At 57.5% G+C, this 14,863-nt stretch overlaps 3 protein-coding genes across 27 annotated transcripts in view; 1 reads left to right on the top strand and 2 right to left on the bottom strand.

Moving 5' to 3' along the window:
• The window catches only part of LOC147912400 (uncharacterized), a 30,282-nt gene extending 29,661 nt beyond the window's left edge, over positions 1-621 (bottom strand). For 14 of the 21 annotated variants that reach the window (XR_015549882.1, XR_015549893.1, XR_015549894.1 and 11 more), the window contains exon 1: positions 516-621. Coding sequence is in view for 1 of the 21 variants with exons in the window: in XM_087423816.1 (XP_087279942.1) it covers positions 90-226; positions 516-533 (155 nt within the window). In the remaining 20 variants the exon portion in view is untranslated. Of the gene's footprint in view, positions 1-89; positions 227-515 lie in introns of all 21 variants that reach the window. The other 7 variants (XR_015549879.1, XR_015549880.1, XM_087423816.1 and 4 more) reach the window with 4 other exon arrangements.
• On the top strand, positions 279-8,722 carry LOC101406011 (mitotic-spindle organizing protein 2B). 5 transcript variants are annotated; one of them, XM_087423813.1, is made up of 6 exons: positions 279-594; positions 906-959; positions 1,067-1,184; positions 1,348-1,468; positions 1,638-1,786; positions 8,461-8,722. In XM_087423813.1, the coding sequence occupies exons 3-6, from the start codon at positions 1,124-1,126 to the stop codon at positions 8,616-8,618; spliced, it is 489 nt and encodes a 162-aa protein (XP_087279939.1). In that variant the 5' UTR covers positions 279-594; positions 906-959; positions 1,067-1,123; the 3' UTR covers positions 8,619-8,722. The 5 variants fall into 5 exon arrangements, with proteins under 5 accessions (XP_087279939.1, XP_087279937.1, XP_087279938.1 ...); XM_087423811.1 differs by having other exon boundaries at positions 906-1,184; XM_087423812.1 differs by lacking the exon at positions 279-594 and having other exon boundaries at positions 892-1,184.
• Positions 8,723-9,388: 666 nt separating this feature from the next.
• On the bottom strand, positions 9,389-14,028 carry LOC101406273 (tubulin alpha-3 chain). Its single transcript, XM_087423810.1, has 4 exons — positions 13,787-14,028; positions 12,750-12,898; positions 11,755-12,435; positions 9,389-9,861 (listed from the first exon to the last, which is right to left on the bottom strand). The coding sequence occupies exons 1-4, from the start codon at positions 13,905-13,907 to the stop codon at positions 9,565-9,567; spliced, it is 1,248 nt and encodes a 415-aa protein (XP_087279936.1). The 5' UTR covers positions 13,908-14,028; the 3' UTR covers positions 9,389-9,564.
• Between the last annotated feature and the right edge of the window lie 835 nt (positions 14,029-14,863).

Here is a 14,863-nt window from a genome sequence, read left to right as displayed (position 1 = left end):
CCAGGCCCGCCCTCCGCTCCCCGCTGCGCGGCCCCGAGCGCCCTTCCTCCCGCCGCCTCCACACCCGCGCCCTCGCGAGCGGCTCCCACCTCGTCGGGGGTTCTTCCGAGAGCGGCAGCCTCAGTCCACGCCGCTCGTGCCAAGGCCTCCCTCCGGCTGCTCCGGAGCCGAGCAGCCCCCACTGGGGCTCACAAGCGGCCTGCGAAGGGAGCCTCGGGGCCCCGTCCTACGGATGAGGAAACAGAGGCTCGGAGAACTCGAGCCCCACGAGGAGGAGGGCTCGGCCGGGACCCACACCGCTGGGCGACTCGAGGCTCAGCTTTCACCCCGAGCTCCCTTCCGCCGGCCCGTTCACGAGCATTAACCGAGCACACGGGGCGGGCGTGAGAGGCGGCAGGAGGGCGCGGCCGGCCCCGGGTTCCCCGCTGGCCCGGCCCGGGGCTCGCGGAGGAACCAGACGGCTTCGGCGGAGGTTCGGCGGTCCCGCCAGGACACGGGGCGGTCCCGCCACTCACCTGTGGGGTCCACAGCATCGCTCGCCTCGACGACAGAGTTCACCGTGAGACAACCGGGCGCGGAAATGTCGTCATCAAGGTGCGCGAGGATTCAGGGCGCCCCCGCCCCCGGGCCTAACAGGATGCGCGCCGAAACCTTTCCGGGCTGCTACCTCAAAAGGCGCGTGCGCACAACGAAGGCCGGCCGGGTTTATGGCGGATACCTCTGAGTACGCGTGCGCAGTGGGGGCAGCTCCGCCCCTTACGCCTGAGCTCACGCAGTGTCCACCACAAGGACTGCGCGTGCGCGCAATGAGAGGCCATTTATTAGGGCCCTCGAGGCGCGCCCCCTAGTGGGTAACCGGCGCAGAGCAATTACACAGAGTGTATTGACGGCCTTTCCTCCAACAGGCATTTATTGAGTGCCCACACTGTGGGCCAAGCACTGCGCTGGGTCCTGCTTACGTAAGCGAGAACGACCGATGCAGCCTAGTAGGGAAGCCCTGATCGTCGAGGAGCGGGTCTCTGGGGTCGACCACGTTTTCCCCCACACGTAACACACCGCCCGGCAGGTACATGTCTGCGGACAGAATGGCCGAGGGGAGACCGAGCCTTCGCTGCCTTCCAGGATGCGGCTGCCGAGGAGGACAGCCGGGGGCGCTGTCGGGAATGGAACGGTCGCCTGGGCCGGTAGAGGGCGCTGTTGGGGCGCCCGTGGGGCGGGGCCGGGTGGGGGTGGGGGTGGGGGCGGGGGCGGAGGAGAGGGCCCAGGGGCGGGGCTGGGGCGCGCACCTTCCCGCGGCCGCGCTGATGGCGGCGCCGGGCTCCGGGCCCGGGCCGGGGGCGCCCCCAGGGCTGGAGGCGACCCTGCAGAAGCTCGCGCTGCGGCGGAAGAAAGTGTTGAGCGCCGAGGAGACGGAGCTGTACGAGCTGGCGCAGGCGGCAGGCGGCGCCATCGACCCCGACGTGTTCAAGTGAGCTGGCGCGTGGGGGGGTGGGCTGGGCTCGGGGGACCCCGGACGCTCCTGCTCTCCTGCCCATCCCCCGCCTTTGTCGGACCCCCTTGAAGCCCAGGGTAGAGTCGGACCGGCAGCCTGGTCTGGGCGAGGAGGGCTCCCTGCGCACTGCGTCTGCTCTCTCCAGGATCCTGGTGGACCTGCTGAAGCTGAACGTGGCGCCCCTCGCCGTCTTCCAGATGCTCAAGTCCATGTGTGCCGGGCAGAGGCTGGCGAGCGAGCCCCAGGACCCTGCGGCCGTGTCCCTGCCCACATCGAGCGTACCTGAAACGAGAGGTCAGACTCGGGCCCGGTACTCCCTGCCCCTGGGGCCCGGGCGGCCAGGTGGCAGGGGCGGGGAGGGGGGCAGCGCCCAGGACGGCGCGGGGTCGGCCCTCAGTGCCCAGGCCTATCTGTCGGTCTTCTCCCAGGACCCGCTGAGCCACCCAAGGGCTCCCCCTTGGGCTCCAGTCCCCAGCTTCGCCTTGGCTGCCGCCCTTGAGAGAGCACGTCCAGATCGGGTGGGCTCAGAGGGGGTGCCCCAGGGAGGCCCGAGTAGGCTGGGCCTCATCCGGGACTTTCGCTGCCTCAGCCTCTTCTCACCTCTGGGTTCCTGCCTTCACTCTACAAACGCGGGAACAAGACTGCTTTGGTTCGTGTTCTCACGGTTTGTACAGCCTTCAGGGACGTGCTCAGAGAGCTGGGTAGGCAGAAGCCTTCCTGCGACCCCTTCGCCTATACCCCACCCCGGCCCAAGTCCTGCTCAGGAGTCTGGCCAGCTGAGCTTCCCTCCTCGGGTTGTGGGACGGGAGTCAGCGTCGCAGCCCCTGGCTGCCCTAGACGCTCAGGGTGCAGAGGCCTGAGTGGCAGAGCGTTGGGCTCGGGTGTGAGGGGCCTCCTCACTCTGCAGGGTCATGACTGGGGGATGAACAGGTGCTGGTGACCAGGTGTCACGGTGGAGCTCCAACTGCATCCTCCCTTTGTGTCATTTCCACTCCCAGTGGCTATCAGAAACCCTCTGACATGCAGGGGAACCTCCTGGGCTGGCTCCTGGGCCAGAAGCACCAGGGCTCTCATAGACACCCCGAGACGGGGCTGATGTTTAGGTGGGGGGCAGGCCACACCCCTGTGGGTGGGAGTGCCAGGGCCCTGGGTACCCACATCCCCAGTCATGTGAGGCCCCGGGGACTCAAACGTAGGCCTCCTCACTGACCCACGCTCTGTCTGCTCTCTCTGTCTCTCTCTGACCTCCAGAGGCCTCCTTCCTCTCTTCCAAGAACTGTAGCCCCCCTGCAAGGCCCTCCTTTTCCTGGGCCCCTCGGCCTGCGGCCTCTCCAGTTCTGCTCCATGGCCCAGCTGCCACGCACTCGCCTCTCTCTCCTGGGCCCCCCGGTGCCCTCCGGTTCTCTTGCTGCCCGTTCTCTCCTTTTACAGGTTGTGTTTATTGGTTTATCTCTGGGGGTTGGTGTGCTTTCTTTTTTCCATGGAAACTGCCGTGGCCCCCAGAAAACCAGAGCAGCTTCGAGCTGCAAGGGCAGGACCCTGTGGGCCTGCCATGCAGCTTAGAGACCGAGGACAGGATTTCATGGCTCACTTTATTAGAGACAACCCGCAGTACTTCTAGAAGGGGACCAACATCCCCTCCCCCAGAGGCTAATTCTGCTGAGTGAGACTTGCACTCTGTAGAGGTGCTCCCACCCCCGAGGAGAACAGACCGAAGGGCAGGGAAGGGGCAGCGTGGTGCGCTGTGGAGAGCAAAGCCCTGAGTGTGAGAGACACCTTGGTCTCTTAGATGCTGTCAGCCACCTGGATGGGCAGCCTGGAGGATAGACTGTGATTCTTCTTTTCTGCCTAGTTCCTGAGCAGGCGGTACCTTCTAGGCATTGCCAGGGGCGTGTGAGGGAGGTCCTGATCCCACAGGTGCTCTGGCTTTGCCCTCCTTCATGCCCCTCCCTATATCGCCCACCTGGAAGTTCCAGGTGCCACCTGGAGCAGGGGCCAGGGAGGAGTGGGGAAGGGCCGAGGGGCAGGTCAGGGGAAGGGTGGGTGGACTAGAGGCTGGACTGAGGAATCGATGGGTGAGTTTCCAGAGGGACAGAGAAATAGGGAACAGAGCCCTCCTCACTTGAGGGGGTGTTGGGTCCCACTCACTCAGGACTCTGGGTGCCAGGCTGGCTCTAGTGCTGAGGGCGCAGTGGGACTGCGAGAGGGACATGCTCTTGGTCCAGGGAGGGAGGTGGCCATATAAAGCGACAGTAACGGACGGGAGGAGGCCAGTGCCGCTGGCCTTGCTGGAGCAGTAAGGGTTAAGCAGGCAGGGGGCCCTCGGTGCCAGCTGCAGTCTCCTTGCCCTGGAGCCCTGCAGGTGGGGTGGTGGGGAGGGGCTGAGAGAGGAAGGGCAGGCGGGAGGCAGATGCGGAGCCTGGATCCAGGCCACTGGTGGGAGCTGGGCCTGAGCTGGGGGTGTGGGGAGAGAGAGAGAGCAGGGAGTCAGGAGGTGTGCCGTGGGAATGGCTCTGGGAGCACTGGCATAGAGCGGGTGGGAGGATCCGAGGGGGCTCTGAGGGAGGTGGGGAGGAAGCCCCAAGCCCGGGGACAGGAGTGGAGCGCTGGGCTCCACAGGGTCGTCCTCTCCTCAAGTGCTCAGGCCTTGGGTCCTGCTGGGCTGGGTGGCCGGCAGCCAGAAGACCAAGACACGGAGGCCCTGGGGAGATGCCTGGTGGGGTAGAGGGCAGCCTGGGAGGGGTTTGATGGGGAGGAACGGGAGGGGAGTGGGCTGATGAGGGGCCATGCCAAGAATGTGCTGTGGCCGAGAGGCAGAGGCCACCAGACAAGACAGCTCTCTGAGGCCACATGTCACAGCATCTGTCACAGAGAGCTTCGGGCCACCTCATTAATGGCAGGATCTGGGGTGGAGAAAATAAAGAGGTGTCAGAGTGACCCCGCTGTGGGGCCTGTGGTGGCCCAGGAACACGACGGGGGCCTGGGGTTGTGGGCACTCACTGGCCTCAGGTTTCCCACAGAATCGGGGTGTGCAATTGCTCCAGGCCGTGGGCTGGACCCCACTCAGGGGCTTGACTCTGTCTGGGTTCCTGACCCCCAGCCATCGAGGTGACCTGTGGGGACTGTCATCGTCAAGCTCACTCATTTCTGCCTTTTCCGGTAGAAAAGGGGGAACAGAAGACCCTGAAAGCACAGGGAGATAATGCTTGTCATGGTGAGGATGGGGGTCACTGAGGAGAAGTTAAATGCAGTGGAGTGCTCTCTGTTGAAGTTTAGGGAAACTGGACGTTTTAAAAAGACGTCCCTCAGGATGTGTGAGATGAACTTGGTGAGCGGAAGCCGTGAGCCTCATGGGGAGCTGCGCCGTCCAGTGAGGGAGCCACAGGCCCCGGGGCTGGTGCGGGTGAGACGCACTGGGAGTGTAGGTGCAGAGCGCATGCCCGGACGCCGGAGGATCAGCACAGAGAGGGAATGTACCACCTCACGAATAACTTTCATATTGACTCCATGCTGAAATGATCATATATTGGATATTTGGGGTTAATTAAAACAGATTATTTAAAAGATTTCCTGTTTCTTTTTACTTTTTAAAGTAAAAAGTACTAGAATTTAGTACTAAACTACTAAAAGTACTTTAAAAAATTACTGGAATTTTTACTTTTTAAAGTAAAAAGTACTAAATTTTCTAGTGGCTACTAGAAAATTTAAAATTACACATTTGGCTTGCATCACATTGCTATTGGACAGCGCTGCTCCAGAACATTCAAAATCACGGCCATGTGTGCACAAGCAGGGCGGGATCACTGGGCACGTCCATGTGGGAGAACACCTTCCCAAGAAGTGGAGGCTCAGTTCAGGGTTAAAAGTGCATGTGTGTGTGTGTCCATGGTGCACGTTGGTCTCTGTAGTTGTGTCTGTAACGTGTTCTGGAAGCACTGATTAAGGCCCTACTGTGAGCCCGGCCAGAGAGGGCAGCAGTGCTGGCCACCACCCTGCCTGCTGGCCTTGAAGACCTGAGGGTGGCCTGCTGTGCTGCCTCCCCCGGCTGCAGTGGCTCCCGCAGCAGGGCTGTCGTCTTTTCTTTCCTCTCCTCATTTCTCAACCCTCTTCTCCCTAGTTCTCCTGTTCCTTTCCTTCCTCACACAATGTGCATTCACTGCACACTCATGGCCAGTCACTAATATTTGCCTTGGCGGCCCCACTGGCCCATTTCCCCACGAGGGGGCGCTCCCACCACAAAGGAGAAAGACCGCTTTGGGGGACGGGCAGGAAGGCATGGAGCAGCAGTTCCCATTGGGCTTTTTATAGATCCTTGTTGTCAAGCAGCTCTGCCGGGAGAGCTTGCAGGGGATGGTGAGTGGGGATCACAGGGGCCACACCAAGGAGAAATGGCAGAGTGGGTCCCACCGGTCTGGCTGGCTCCTCAGCTTCAGGGGCTCCCCGAGTCCTGGGTGCTGACAGGCTGGTACGTTTTAGGGTTTGCTTCATTAGAGCGTCACAGAGCACTGAGTGGCCACAAGCTGGTTTTGGGGATCGGAGGAGCACTGACCTTGAAGAAAAAGCCAGAGTGTTTCTAACATTCAGTGATCGCTGTCTGTCTTTGATGCCTAAGAGGGCCCCTCAGGAACTGGGCCTGGGACCATGGCCCACCCCAGCCTGCAGTCACCCTTGGCTCAGCCCCACCCTCCATTCCCTCTCACCCCAATAACCCCTCCACAAAGGAGCTGGGGCAGGTGTGACCAACTCCAAAAAGTCCCTTGCTGGGTCCCCCGGGGAGGGCGTGGCTGAGCCAGGCTTAACAAAGCAGGTCTTCCCGTTGCCAGGCCCTGCAGACCATTCTCGATCTCCCCATCTTCATGGGGAAAATGAAGAAGACTGAATGGGTCTCCCCACTAATCCCGGGAGCATGTGATTCCTGAAGGGCTCCAAGAATTGCCCAGAGTGGGATGATGGCGTGCTTTCCTTGGTAGAAGGTTTCTCAGTGCCTTCTGTGGCTCAAAGTTACATTGGTTTCTCATTTCTGGGGTTTATGGGCCTTGTGAGATTTAAAGATGAACATTATTTGCTCTTTTCTTGTTTCATCCTTGAGTTTCCGGAAGGGTCAGGTCATTATACTGAGGGGGAGAGGAAGCTCACCTGTGTGGCAGGCTGAAGAAAAGCTGGCTTCACAGTCAGGCCCATGTCTGAGAGCTGCCACTTGCTGGGGGTGAGCTGTGCCTGAGCTCTTCTCCCCAGTCCTTCAGGAAACGCCCCTCATGGAGAGTCCATGGGCCCCTAACCTCCCAGGGTTAGGCCAGAGGCTACAGAAGACCTACCTCTGCCTGGCCTGGGTTGGGGCGGGGCTGTGGCCTCAGGGGGGCACTAGCATGTTGGGAGATGCTGCAGGGTGGTGGGCTCATGCTCTCGTAAGACATGGGATCCTTGCGGTGGGGACCAGAATAGTAGCATTTGCACCAAAGGAAATGGGGGGTGACGGTTCTCTCTGTGTGTCTTTCTGAGTCACTGGTAGGCTGCGTTGGCCCAGCTTCACCCCACCACACGCTCCTGTGTGCTCCCCCTTGGCTCTGGGTAACCTGTTATTACTTCTTTGTCTCATCAAGTGTACGTGAGCCCTTGAGTGTGAAACCCAGGGAGGCGAGGCTGGGAAAACTTGAGCCCTCAGAGTTCCAAGCATGGCACCTCTATAACCCTCCCCACGCACGGGCAGCAAAGACCCCCCTGCTCTCTGAGGAAGAACTTTCCAGAAATTCTTTTAAGAAGGACCGTCCCATCCCTGCAGGAATCCCAGGGAGAATTCAGTTGTCAGTATTAGCATGAACGTGAGTCTGATGTCCTTCTGGAGGAGCCAGGGTCTGCAGTGTCAAATGCAGACGCCTCTGCTTGCTCAAGGTGACAAATGGTGACACAGAAGTGACCTAAGAGGCTCCTAAGAAACTTCCTTGTGTCTTTTCTCCAAGAACTCACAATTCCCCGTTGCAGCCTATTTGACTAAGAATCAGGATGGAGTCTGGGGGTCAAGCAGGGCACACCTGCCCTGGTCAGAGCCCGCAGGGCAGACCCTGCTAGGGGGGAGCAGAGGAGAACCCTGGCTGGGGCAGGCCCAATGGGGAGGGGCTGTGACTCAGTAGACGAGCCTCTTCCTGGGGACGTTTTGTCCCCGTGGGGTCCTCTTGGTCTCGCTGATGCTGTCAACCCCCTGAGCCCGGGGCAGCTACTCCTTTAATCGAGCTCTGGCCCAGGTGTGGCTGCAGAGCTTCCTGGCTGTCTTCACAAAGAGAATAAAGAAAGCAAAGGACACATCAAGGAGTAGCTGAACCCGTGGGCTCCGTATGTGGAGTCTCTGTCTGCGTGTGACTCCCGTGGTCAGGACGAGGCTCGAGCGGTTGAGCGACGGCAGAGCCATCACGGGCCCGGGAGTGACCCTGGGAGCAGGAGGCTCGACCACGGAATGTGTGCGGAATCCTGAGGGAGGGGGGGAAACGTGTGAGAAAGAGCTCTCCAGATGCAGATCCCAAAGCCTGACTTCCGTACTTGATGACTGACGTGCTTCCTGATCCGTTCAGATGTGGGGGATCCGGAGAGGAGGAGAGGGCCTGCGGGGGGAGACCAGCGGCCCTGCAGGGAGCCGTCCCATGCTGCTGGCGGTCAGGGCCGACCGCCTGCGCTTTCCAGGGCGGGAGTCACCAGGCTGAGCTCCCCTTCCCCTAAATTCACCACCAGAACTTTCCCCATTGCTCCTGGCATTGCCTCCGTCCTAGGAGGGCCTCCTACACTGTGCCGAGGACTCTTCCTGGATGTGCTGTGTCCAGGCGGTGCTCAGCCTCAGGGCTGCCATAGGGTCCCCGGCTGAAAGGACCGTGACAGAAATGTCCTCGATGTAAATGTTGCTCAGAGAACACAAACACAGTAGGTGCGCTGTGACCGTGGGGCTTGCCCGGGTTCCTGACGGTGGTGTTCTGTCTGCTCAGGGAGAAACAAAGGCAGCAGTGCTCGAGGTGGAGGCATGGCACTGGCAGAACGCGGCGGCCGGGAAGGATCCAGCCAGAGGATGCCCCGCCAGCCCAGTGCCACCAGGCTGCCCAAGGGGGGTGGACCGGGGAAGAGCCCCACGCGGAGCAGCACCTGAGACGGGTGGAGACTTCTCACACCACCCGCCTGTGGGCTCCCCATCCCCCCAGCAGAAGCTGTGTGTGGCTTCCTGCAGTTGCTAATAAACCTTTTTGAAAAATTGAGGGTCCATTCAAGACATTTTCTGTCACCTTTTGAATATATTAAGGCACAAAGATTTAGAACTAGTTCTGTGTGCTGGTCTCGGTTATGCTACAGCTGAACTAACCAAGTGACTTAAACCAGTGACTTCATCCTCCTGGACCTCAAGTTCGGCTCTGAGAGAAAATATCCGTACTACTAGGTCTTTTATAAACAGACATCAACACGTTGTGCTTCAAGTGAAAGGTAGGACGACGCTTTTACTGAGACCATGGACAGTGAGTCATGATCTAGAGCTTCTAACCTTCTGTGGGTCATAAATGCTGTGGAGAATCGAAAAACCCTTTTCCCAAAAACATGTCCTGACCTTACACCTTTGACCCATAGGTTTAGGGATTTTGTGGACACCCCCCAACCTCCATGGACCTCAGATTTTAAAACTCCAGTTCTAAGCTTTTATACTTTAGTCCACATGACCCATCAATGGAGAAGCCTGAAAAATGGCAAATTCAATTGAAAAACCTCACTCAGTTTTCCTAGGATTTAGTAAATCTTTAGTCTTTAAAACCTTGGGTGGGAAATACTGACCATCTCGCCCCGGGTCACGTCACGTGAGCAGTGGCTCCTCACTGATGTAGCTGGTGCTCCACCTGCTCCAGCAGCGCAGCGCTGTGCGGCCCAGACCAGCCCCCTACGCGGCCCGTCAGGTCGGGGGTCCCCCCACTGCTGTGGGCAGATGAGTGTGTCCCCGCCGAGCACCACGACACACACAGGTTTAACACAGAAACTTTAATAGGTGAGCACACCTGTGACGTTATAGTGGGGAGAATGCACAGGACTGGCCGCCAGCCACACGCGCCCACTCAGTACTCTTCCCCTTCTTCGGCCTCTGCTTCCACGGAATCCACGCCCACTTCCTCGTAATCCTTCTCCAGAGCCGCCAGGTCCTCGCGGGCCTCAGAGAACTCTCCCTCCTCCATGCCTTCCCCCACGTACCAGTGCACAAAGGCTCGCTTTGCGTACATGAGGTCGAACTTATGGTCCAGGCGGGCCCAGGCCTCGGCGATGGCGGTGGTGTTGCTCAGCATGCACACGGCCCGCTGCACCTTGGCCAGGTCTCCCCCGGGGACGACGGTGGGGGGCTGGTAGTTGATGCCCACCTGCCAGAGAAGGGGAAGAAAGCACTCTGTGAAGCTTCCAGCAAACCCAGAAATGGTGGCTGCTTTCATGGAAACAGAAGACACACAGGTCCCCTCTGGTGACCTGGGAGAAGGCTCGGTTCACCCTGCAGGCTCTGAGCCCTTCTCGGTGCCAGGCAGGGTGCCAGGAGAGTGGGGTGAGGGTTTCCAGACAAGGAAAACAGGGAAAGAGGAGCCCCAGAGTTGGCCACCCTGGCTGGGTCCCAAGCTGCCTGAAGGGCTGTGTCCCAGCAACTGTGACATGTGATAGGTGCCCAGGTGACAGGACTGTCTTCCTTCTGAAAAGGGACACTGCTTTGGATTTTTTTTTTTTTTTAAGATTTTATTTATTTATTTTCCCCCAAAGCCCCAGTAGATAGTTGTCTGTCATAGCTGCACATCCTTCTAGTTGCTGTACGTGGGACGCGGCCTCAGCATGGCCGGAGGAGCGGTGCGTTGGTTCACACCCGGGATCCGAACCCGGGCCGCCGGCAGCCAAGCGCACGCACTTAACCGTCAAGCCACGGGGCCGGCCCGCTTTGGATTCTTTGAATGTTATTTTCTCCATAGGCTTCAACAAGATGGGGATTAATTTCTGTGGCTGAAACCTTTTCCACCCAGACAGATTCAGAGGACACAACTGTGGTTGTATCACGAGGGAAGGTCATACCCCCTGCTTTCCCACCAAATGAGCCAGCCTGTGCCGAGCAGGGTGACAGGCACACCGTCAGAGGTCCTGGGACTGCTGCCACCACTGCACCAGGAGGTGGTCTGTGTATGTGTTAAGTAGGAGGAAGGAGGGTGACGTTCTAGGGCTGGGACCAAAGTGGGGGCATTCCAAGTTTCAGATCCAAGGGACAACGTGACCAAAGGTTTTGGCAGCAGCATGCAGGGTCAGCTGGAGCCCGGGTCAGTAAACCTTGTCTGTAAAGGGCCAGACACTGCATAGTCTAGGCTGGGTGAGCCACGCAGTCTGTTACAGCTCCTCAGTTCTGTCTTTGCAGCAAAAGCAGCCACGACAACACGCCAATGAGCAGGTGCGGCTGTGTTCACACACAACTTATTACAGAACCAGGCGGCTGGTCCACCCACCATGCTGATCCCCCAGCTAGAGGAGGAGGACCAGAGGAGGAAGGCCTAGTTCAGAACCACCACAGCAGGCCCAGCAGGAGCAGTGAGGGTCTGAGCTAGCAGAGGAGGCCTGAACAGGCTCAGGGAAGCACAGTCCCGAGGGAAAGAATCCATAGGGTTCAGTGGCCGAGGACTGGACAAAGCTGGAGAGTGACAGCAAGGTTTCTGTCCCTTATCCAATGGAAGGTAGGGACACACTGTGGTCTGAGGCAAACTCAGGCCAGAATTTCTAGGTGTACCAAGAGAGAAATAAAGATGATGCCATTTTTTTCACAAAAAGATTCATGATAGTTTTTCTTTAAATCCAATATTGCACAGGACATTTAAATCGGATTTACTTTCTACATACTATGGAATGAAGTAAGATTTAGTGACAGCAATCAGTTTGTAGTAATTCCCCGATTTCAAATATCCACATAATTACCAAAATGCCCTGAATATGCCTACATTTCTCAGTCCAACCCACTTTTCCCACACTAATTCTATCACCCAGAAAAGGGAACAAAAATCCTTCAAAAAATTTTGTATTGTTAAAAAACAAGCTGTCACCACAGATCTATAGTGTGATGACTCAGGAAGGAAGTTCAAAAGATGCCACTGAATAAGTGATCACTCTGGTTCCCTAATTTCTGACCAAGAGCAGAGCTGCCAGGGAACAGGAGAATTCTCTGCAAAGGGCAGTGTTCTATTGCCGGGTCTGGTGCTTGCTAACAGGTAGACCCACTCCAAATCACCCAGTCCTACCTTAAATCCAGTCGGGCACCAATCCACAAACTGGATGGTGCGCTTGGTCTTAATGGTGGCGATGGCTGCGTTGACGTCTTTTGGGACCACGTCCCCCCTGTACAACATGCAGCAGGCCATGTACTTGCCGTGGCGAGGATCACACTTGACCATCTGGTTGGCCGGCTCAAAGCAGGCATTGGTGATCTCAGCCACAGACAGCTGCTCATGATAGGCCTTCTCGGCTGAGATGACTGGGGCGTAGGTGGCCAGGGGGAAGTGGATGCGGGGGTACGGGACCAGGTTGGTCTGGAATTCTGTCAAGTCCACATTCAGGGCCCCATCGAATCGCAGGGAGGCCGTGATGGAGGACACGATCTGCCCAATCAGACGGTTGAGGTTGGTGTACGTGGGCCGCTCGATATCCAGATTGCGCCGACATATGTCGTAGATGGCTTCATTGTCCACCATGAAGGCACAGTCAGAATGTTCCAGGGTTGTGTGGGTGGTCAGGATGGAGTTGTAGGGCTCCACCACGGCCGTGGAAACCTGGGGGGCTGGGTAAATGGCAAATTCGAGCTTGGACTTCTTGCCATAGTCCACCGAGAGGCGCTCCATGAGCAGAGATGCAAAGCCAGAGCCGGTGCCGCCCCCAAAGCTGTGGAAGATGAGGAAGCCCTGCAGCCCCGTGCACAGATCCGCCTGAGAGAAAGCAGAGAACGTGAGCCAACACCTGCAGAAGCCACACCGCCCACCTCCAACCAGCCACAGTCACTTCTCTTCCTCTGCAAGATCATACGACTCACATCCTCCCCAGTGAACATGCATTACACCTAGAGGCAGAGCAGAGCAGACGTTAAAGACGTATGGATGCACTGCAGCCGCACTGGAGAGTCAGACTGTGGACTCGTGATTCTGGCCTCGGTTTTGCCAAAACGTCCTCCTGGTCGCAATCCAAGGCCTACCCTCCCATCCAGGACAACGTCTACCGGAAGCCTTCTTGGCACTCCTCTTACCAGTTTGCGGATGCGGTCCAGGACCAGGTCAACGATTTCCTTGCCGATGGTGTAGTGGCCTCTGGCGTAATTATTGGCTGCGTCTTCCTTCCCGGTGATCAGCTGCTCCGGGTGGAAGAGCTGCCTGTAGGTCCCTGTGCGCACTTCATCTACAGAGGACACAGGGGCCGCGAGTCTTTAAGGCCTATTGTTAACTCACCAGGGTGGACAGATTCAGGACTGTTCCATTCTCCCAAGCACATGCTGTTCCTTGTAGGTCAACAGCATCCGTGTCTCCTAGGAAATGTCTCTGTGTGACAGACTAGAACTGCAACCTATGGCTCTATGAGAGAAGAGTCAGCTCGTGGTACAAATGCCAGCGTAACCGGTTCCCAAGGAAGGGAGTAGAGCCCTCACACCCGCACAGAGGCAATTCTACATGTGCATGTTTTTTCATACCCGTAGCTACAGCCAAGGGTGTAATTTAAAACCTCCTTACATACTAGACGGTCATCAGGTCAGAGTGACTTTTGCTGGGCTGTCCCATCAGGGCACCCTATGTGGCCTGGGTCTCATAGTCTTTAGGGTGACATTCTGTCATCTCCCGGGTAGCCACTGAAAGGTGCTCTCTTTGCAGCTCTCCTTGGAAACTACCTCAGACTCCTAATCTGGAGGAACCCAACGAATGTTCTGTACTTATCTTTCTATGTCTAAGATGCAGGTCAAGACTCGTGCACCAGCCTGAGAGAGTGCACAGCATTAAGGAGGGACCAGTGCCCAGACACCCTGTAGACAGGGTCTACACAACCACCTGACCGTGGCTGAGGTGGCCACAAGTGAATCTATTCCCAGCCCATCGTCCTGCTGGCCAACCTTACGGTAGCCTGAGTCCCACAGATATTTCAGGCACTAACCTTCCAGTTTCTCACCTAACGTGGCCAAGGGCATATGCTTGTATGTCCGACCTTTCTGCAGAGGATTCAAAGGAGCACACGTGGGGCTTCAGCGAGGCTCTCCCACCATCCCAGGACAGCCGCCCTGAATGCCCAAGTACCTACCAACCACGGTGGGCTCCAGGTCCACAAACACTGCTCTGGGCACATGCTTGCCAGCCCCAGTCTCGCTGAAGAAAGTGTTGAACGAGTCATCACCACCGCCAATGGTTTTGTCACTTGGCATCTGACCATCGGGCTGAATTCCATGTTCAAGGCAGTACAGTTCCCAGCAGGCATTGCCGATCTGGACCCCCGCCTGCCCCACGTGGATAGAGATGCACTCACGCTGGGAACCAGAACATAAAGGTGAGACCCTCGTCTTCAAGGCAATCGTCACTCTATGACATGCAGAACATGTGTGTGTGCTTCAGAGTGTCTACAGCTTTCTCAAACCTTATTTACCACAAGGCTTATGTGACCATTTTATGTGAAAACAGACATGCCCTAAACCACCCTAGCTAGTAAGTGCCAGAGTTAGCCCAGAACCTAAGTGTTTGCTACTGTACAAAAATTAGGTTATTTTAAAACGTGGAAGCCAAGTAATGTGAACAGTAAACTCCACATTATGGCTAGTCACATAATTCTCTGAAGAATACGGCAGTTTTTGATTGTGTCCTGACCAAAGAATAAGGTAAAAGTGATAGAGTCAGGGAAGGAAAAGTGGACTAGGACACAGGTCACCATGGCCCAAGCGCTGGCAGTCACTGTGTGTGTGTGTCCCCCAGCTGCCCTTTCAATCTACCCTCTGTTGTTCTCCATCCAGCTCTGGGCTCCCAGAGGCTGACCATGGGGACTGCATCAAAGGGCTTCCTTGCCCTCTGGCTTCTGCTTGCTCCAGCCAGTGGCAGGCAGCAGCAAAGACCCGGAGGTTAGAAGAAAGTGTGTTCGGGGCTCCCTCCCTGCCAGACCACCAGGGGTTGCTGGAGGCCGCTTATCAAGGCCACAGCTTTCAGCAGCCAGCGCTCCTCATAAAGCTACCCTGTCAACTTCTAGTGACCACTCCCTCCCGTCCCCACTTCAAGCCTAGGAGGTGATGGCTCCCAGACACCCCGAATGCTGGGACACTGTGCTGCCCTTCGGTGGTTTCCTGAAATTCTGGCCATTCCTTTATAAACAGTACCTTTTAAAAGATTCTCCCCA

This window comes from Ceratotherium simum, chromosome 35 (genome assembly GCF_057802395.1).
Source record: "Ceratotherium simum simum isolate JZ-2026a chromosome 35, ASM5780239v1, whole genome shotgun sequence".
Classification (NCBI taxonomy): domain Eukaryota; kingdom Metazoa; phylum Chordata; class Mammalia; order Perissodactyla; family Rhinocerotidae; genus Ceratotherium; species Ceratotherium simum.
The sequence above is the reverse complement of the archived record's forward strand: the minus strand, read 5'-3'. Positions and strand labels throughout refer to the sequence as shown.

Coding starts and splice junctions, on each gene's coding strand:
- LOC101406011 (XM_087423815.1), top strand. CDS start 1,305: ATGGCGGCGCCGGGCTCCGGGCCCGGGCCGGGGGCGCCCCCAGGGCTG. Junction 1,469..1,637: donor ATCGACCCCGACGTGTTCAA/GTGAGCTGGCGC, acceptor TGCTCTCTCCAG/GATCCTGGTGGACCTGCTGA. Junction 2,924..8,460: donor CCCGTTCTCTCCTTTTACAG/GTTGTGTTTATT, acceptor CTGTCTGCTCAG/GGAGAAACAAAGGCAGCAGT.
- LOC101406273 (XM_087423810.1), bottom strand. CDS start 13,907: ATGCCAAGTGACAAAACCATTGGCGGTGGTGATGACTCGTTCAACACT. Junction 12,899..13,786: donor CCTGGAGCCCACCGTGGTTG/GTAGGTACTTGG, acceptor TGTCCTCTGTAG/ATGAAGTGCGCACAGGGACC. Junction 12,436..12,749: donor TGGACCGCATCCGCAAACTG/GTAAGAGGAGTG, acceptor GCTTTCTCTCAG/GCGGATCTGTGCACGGGGCT.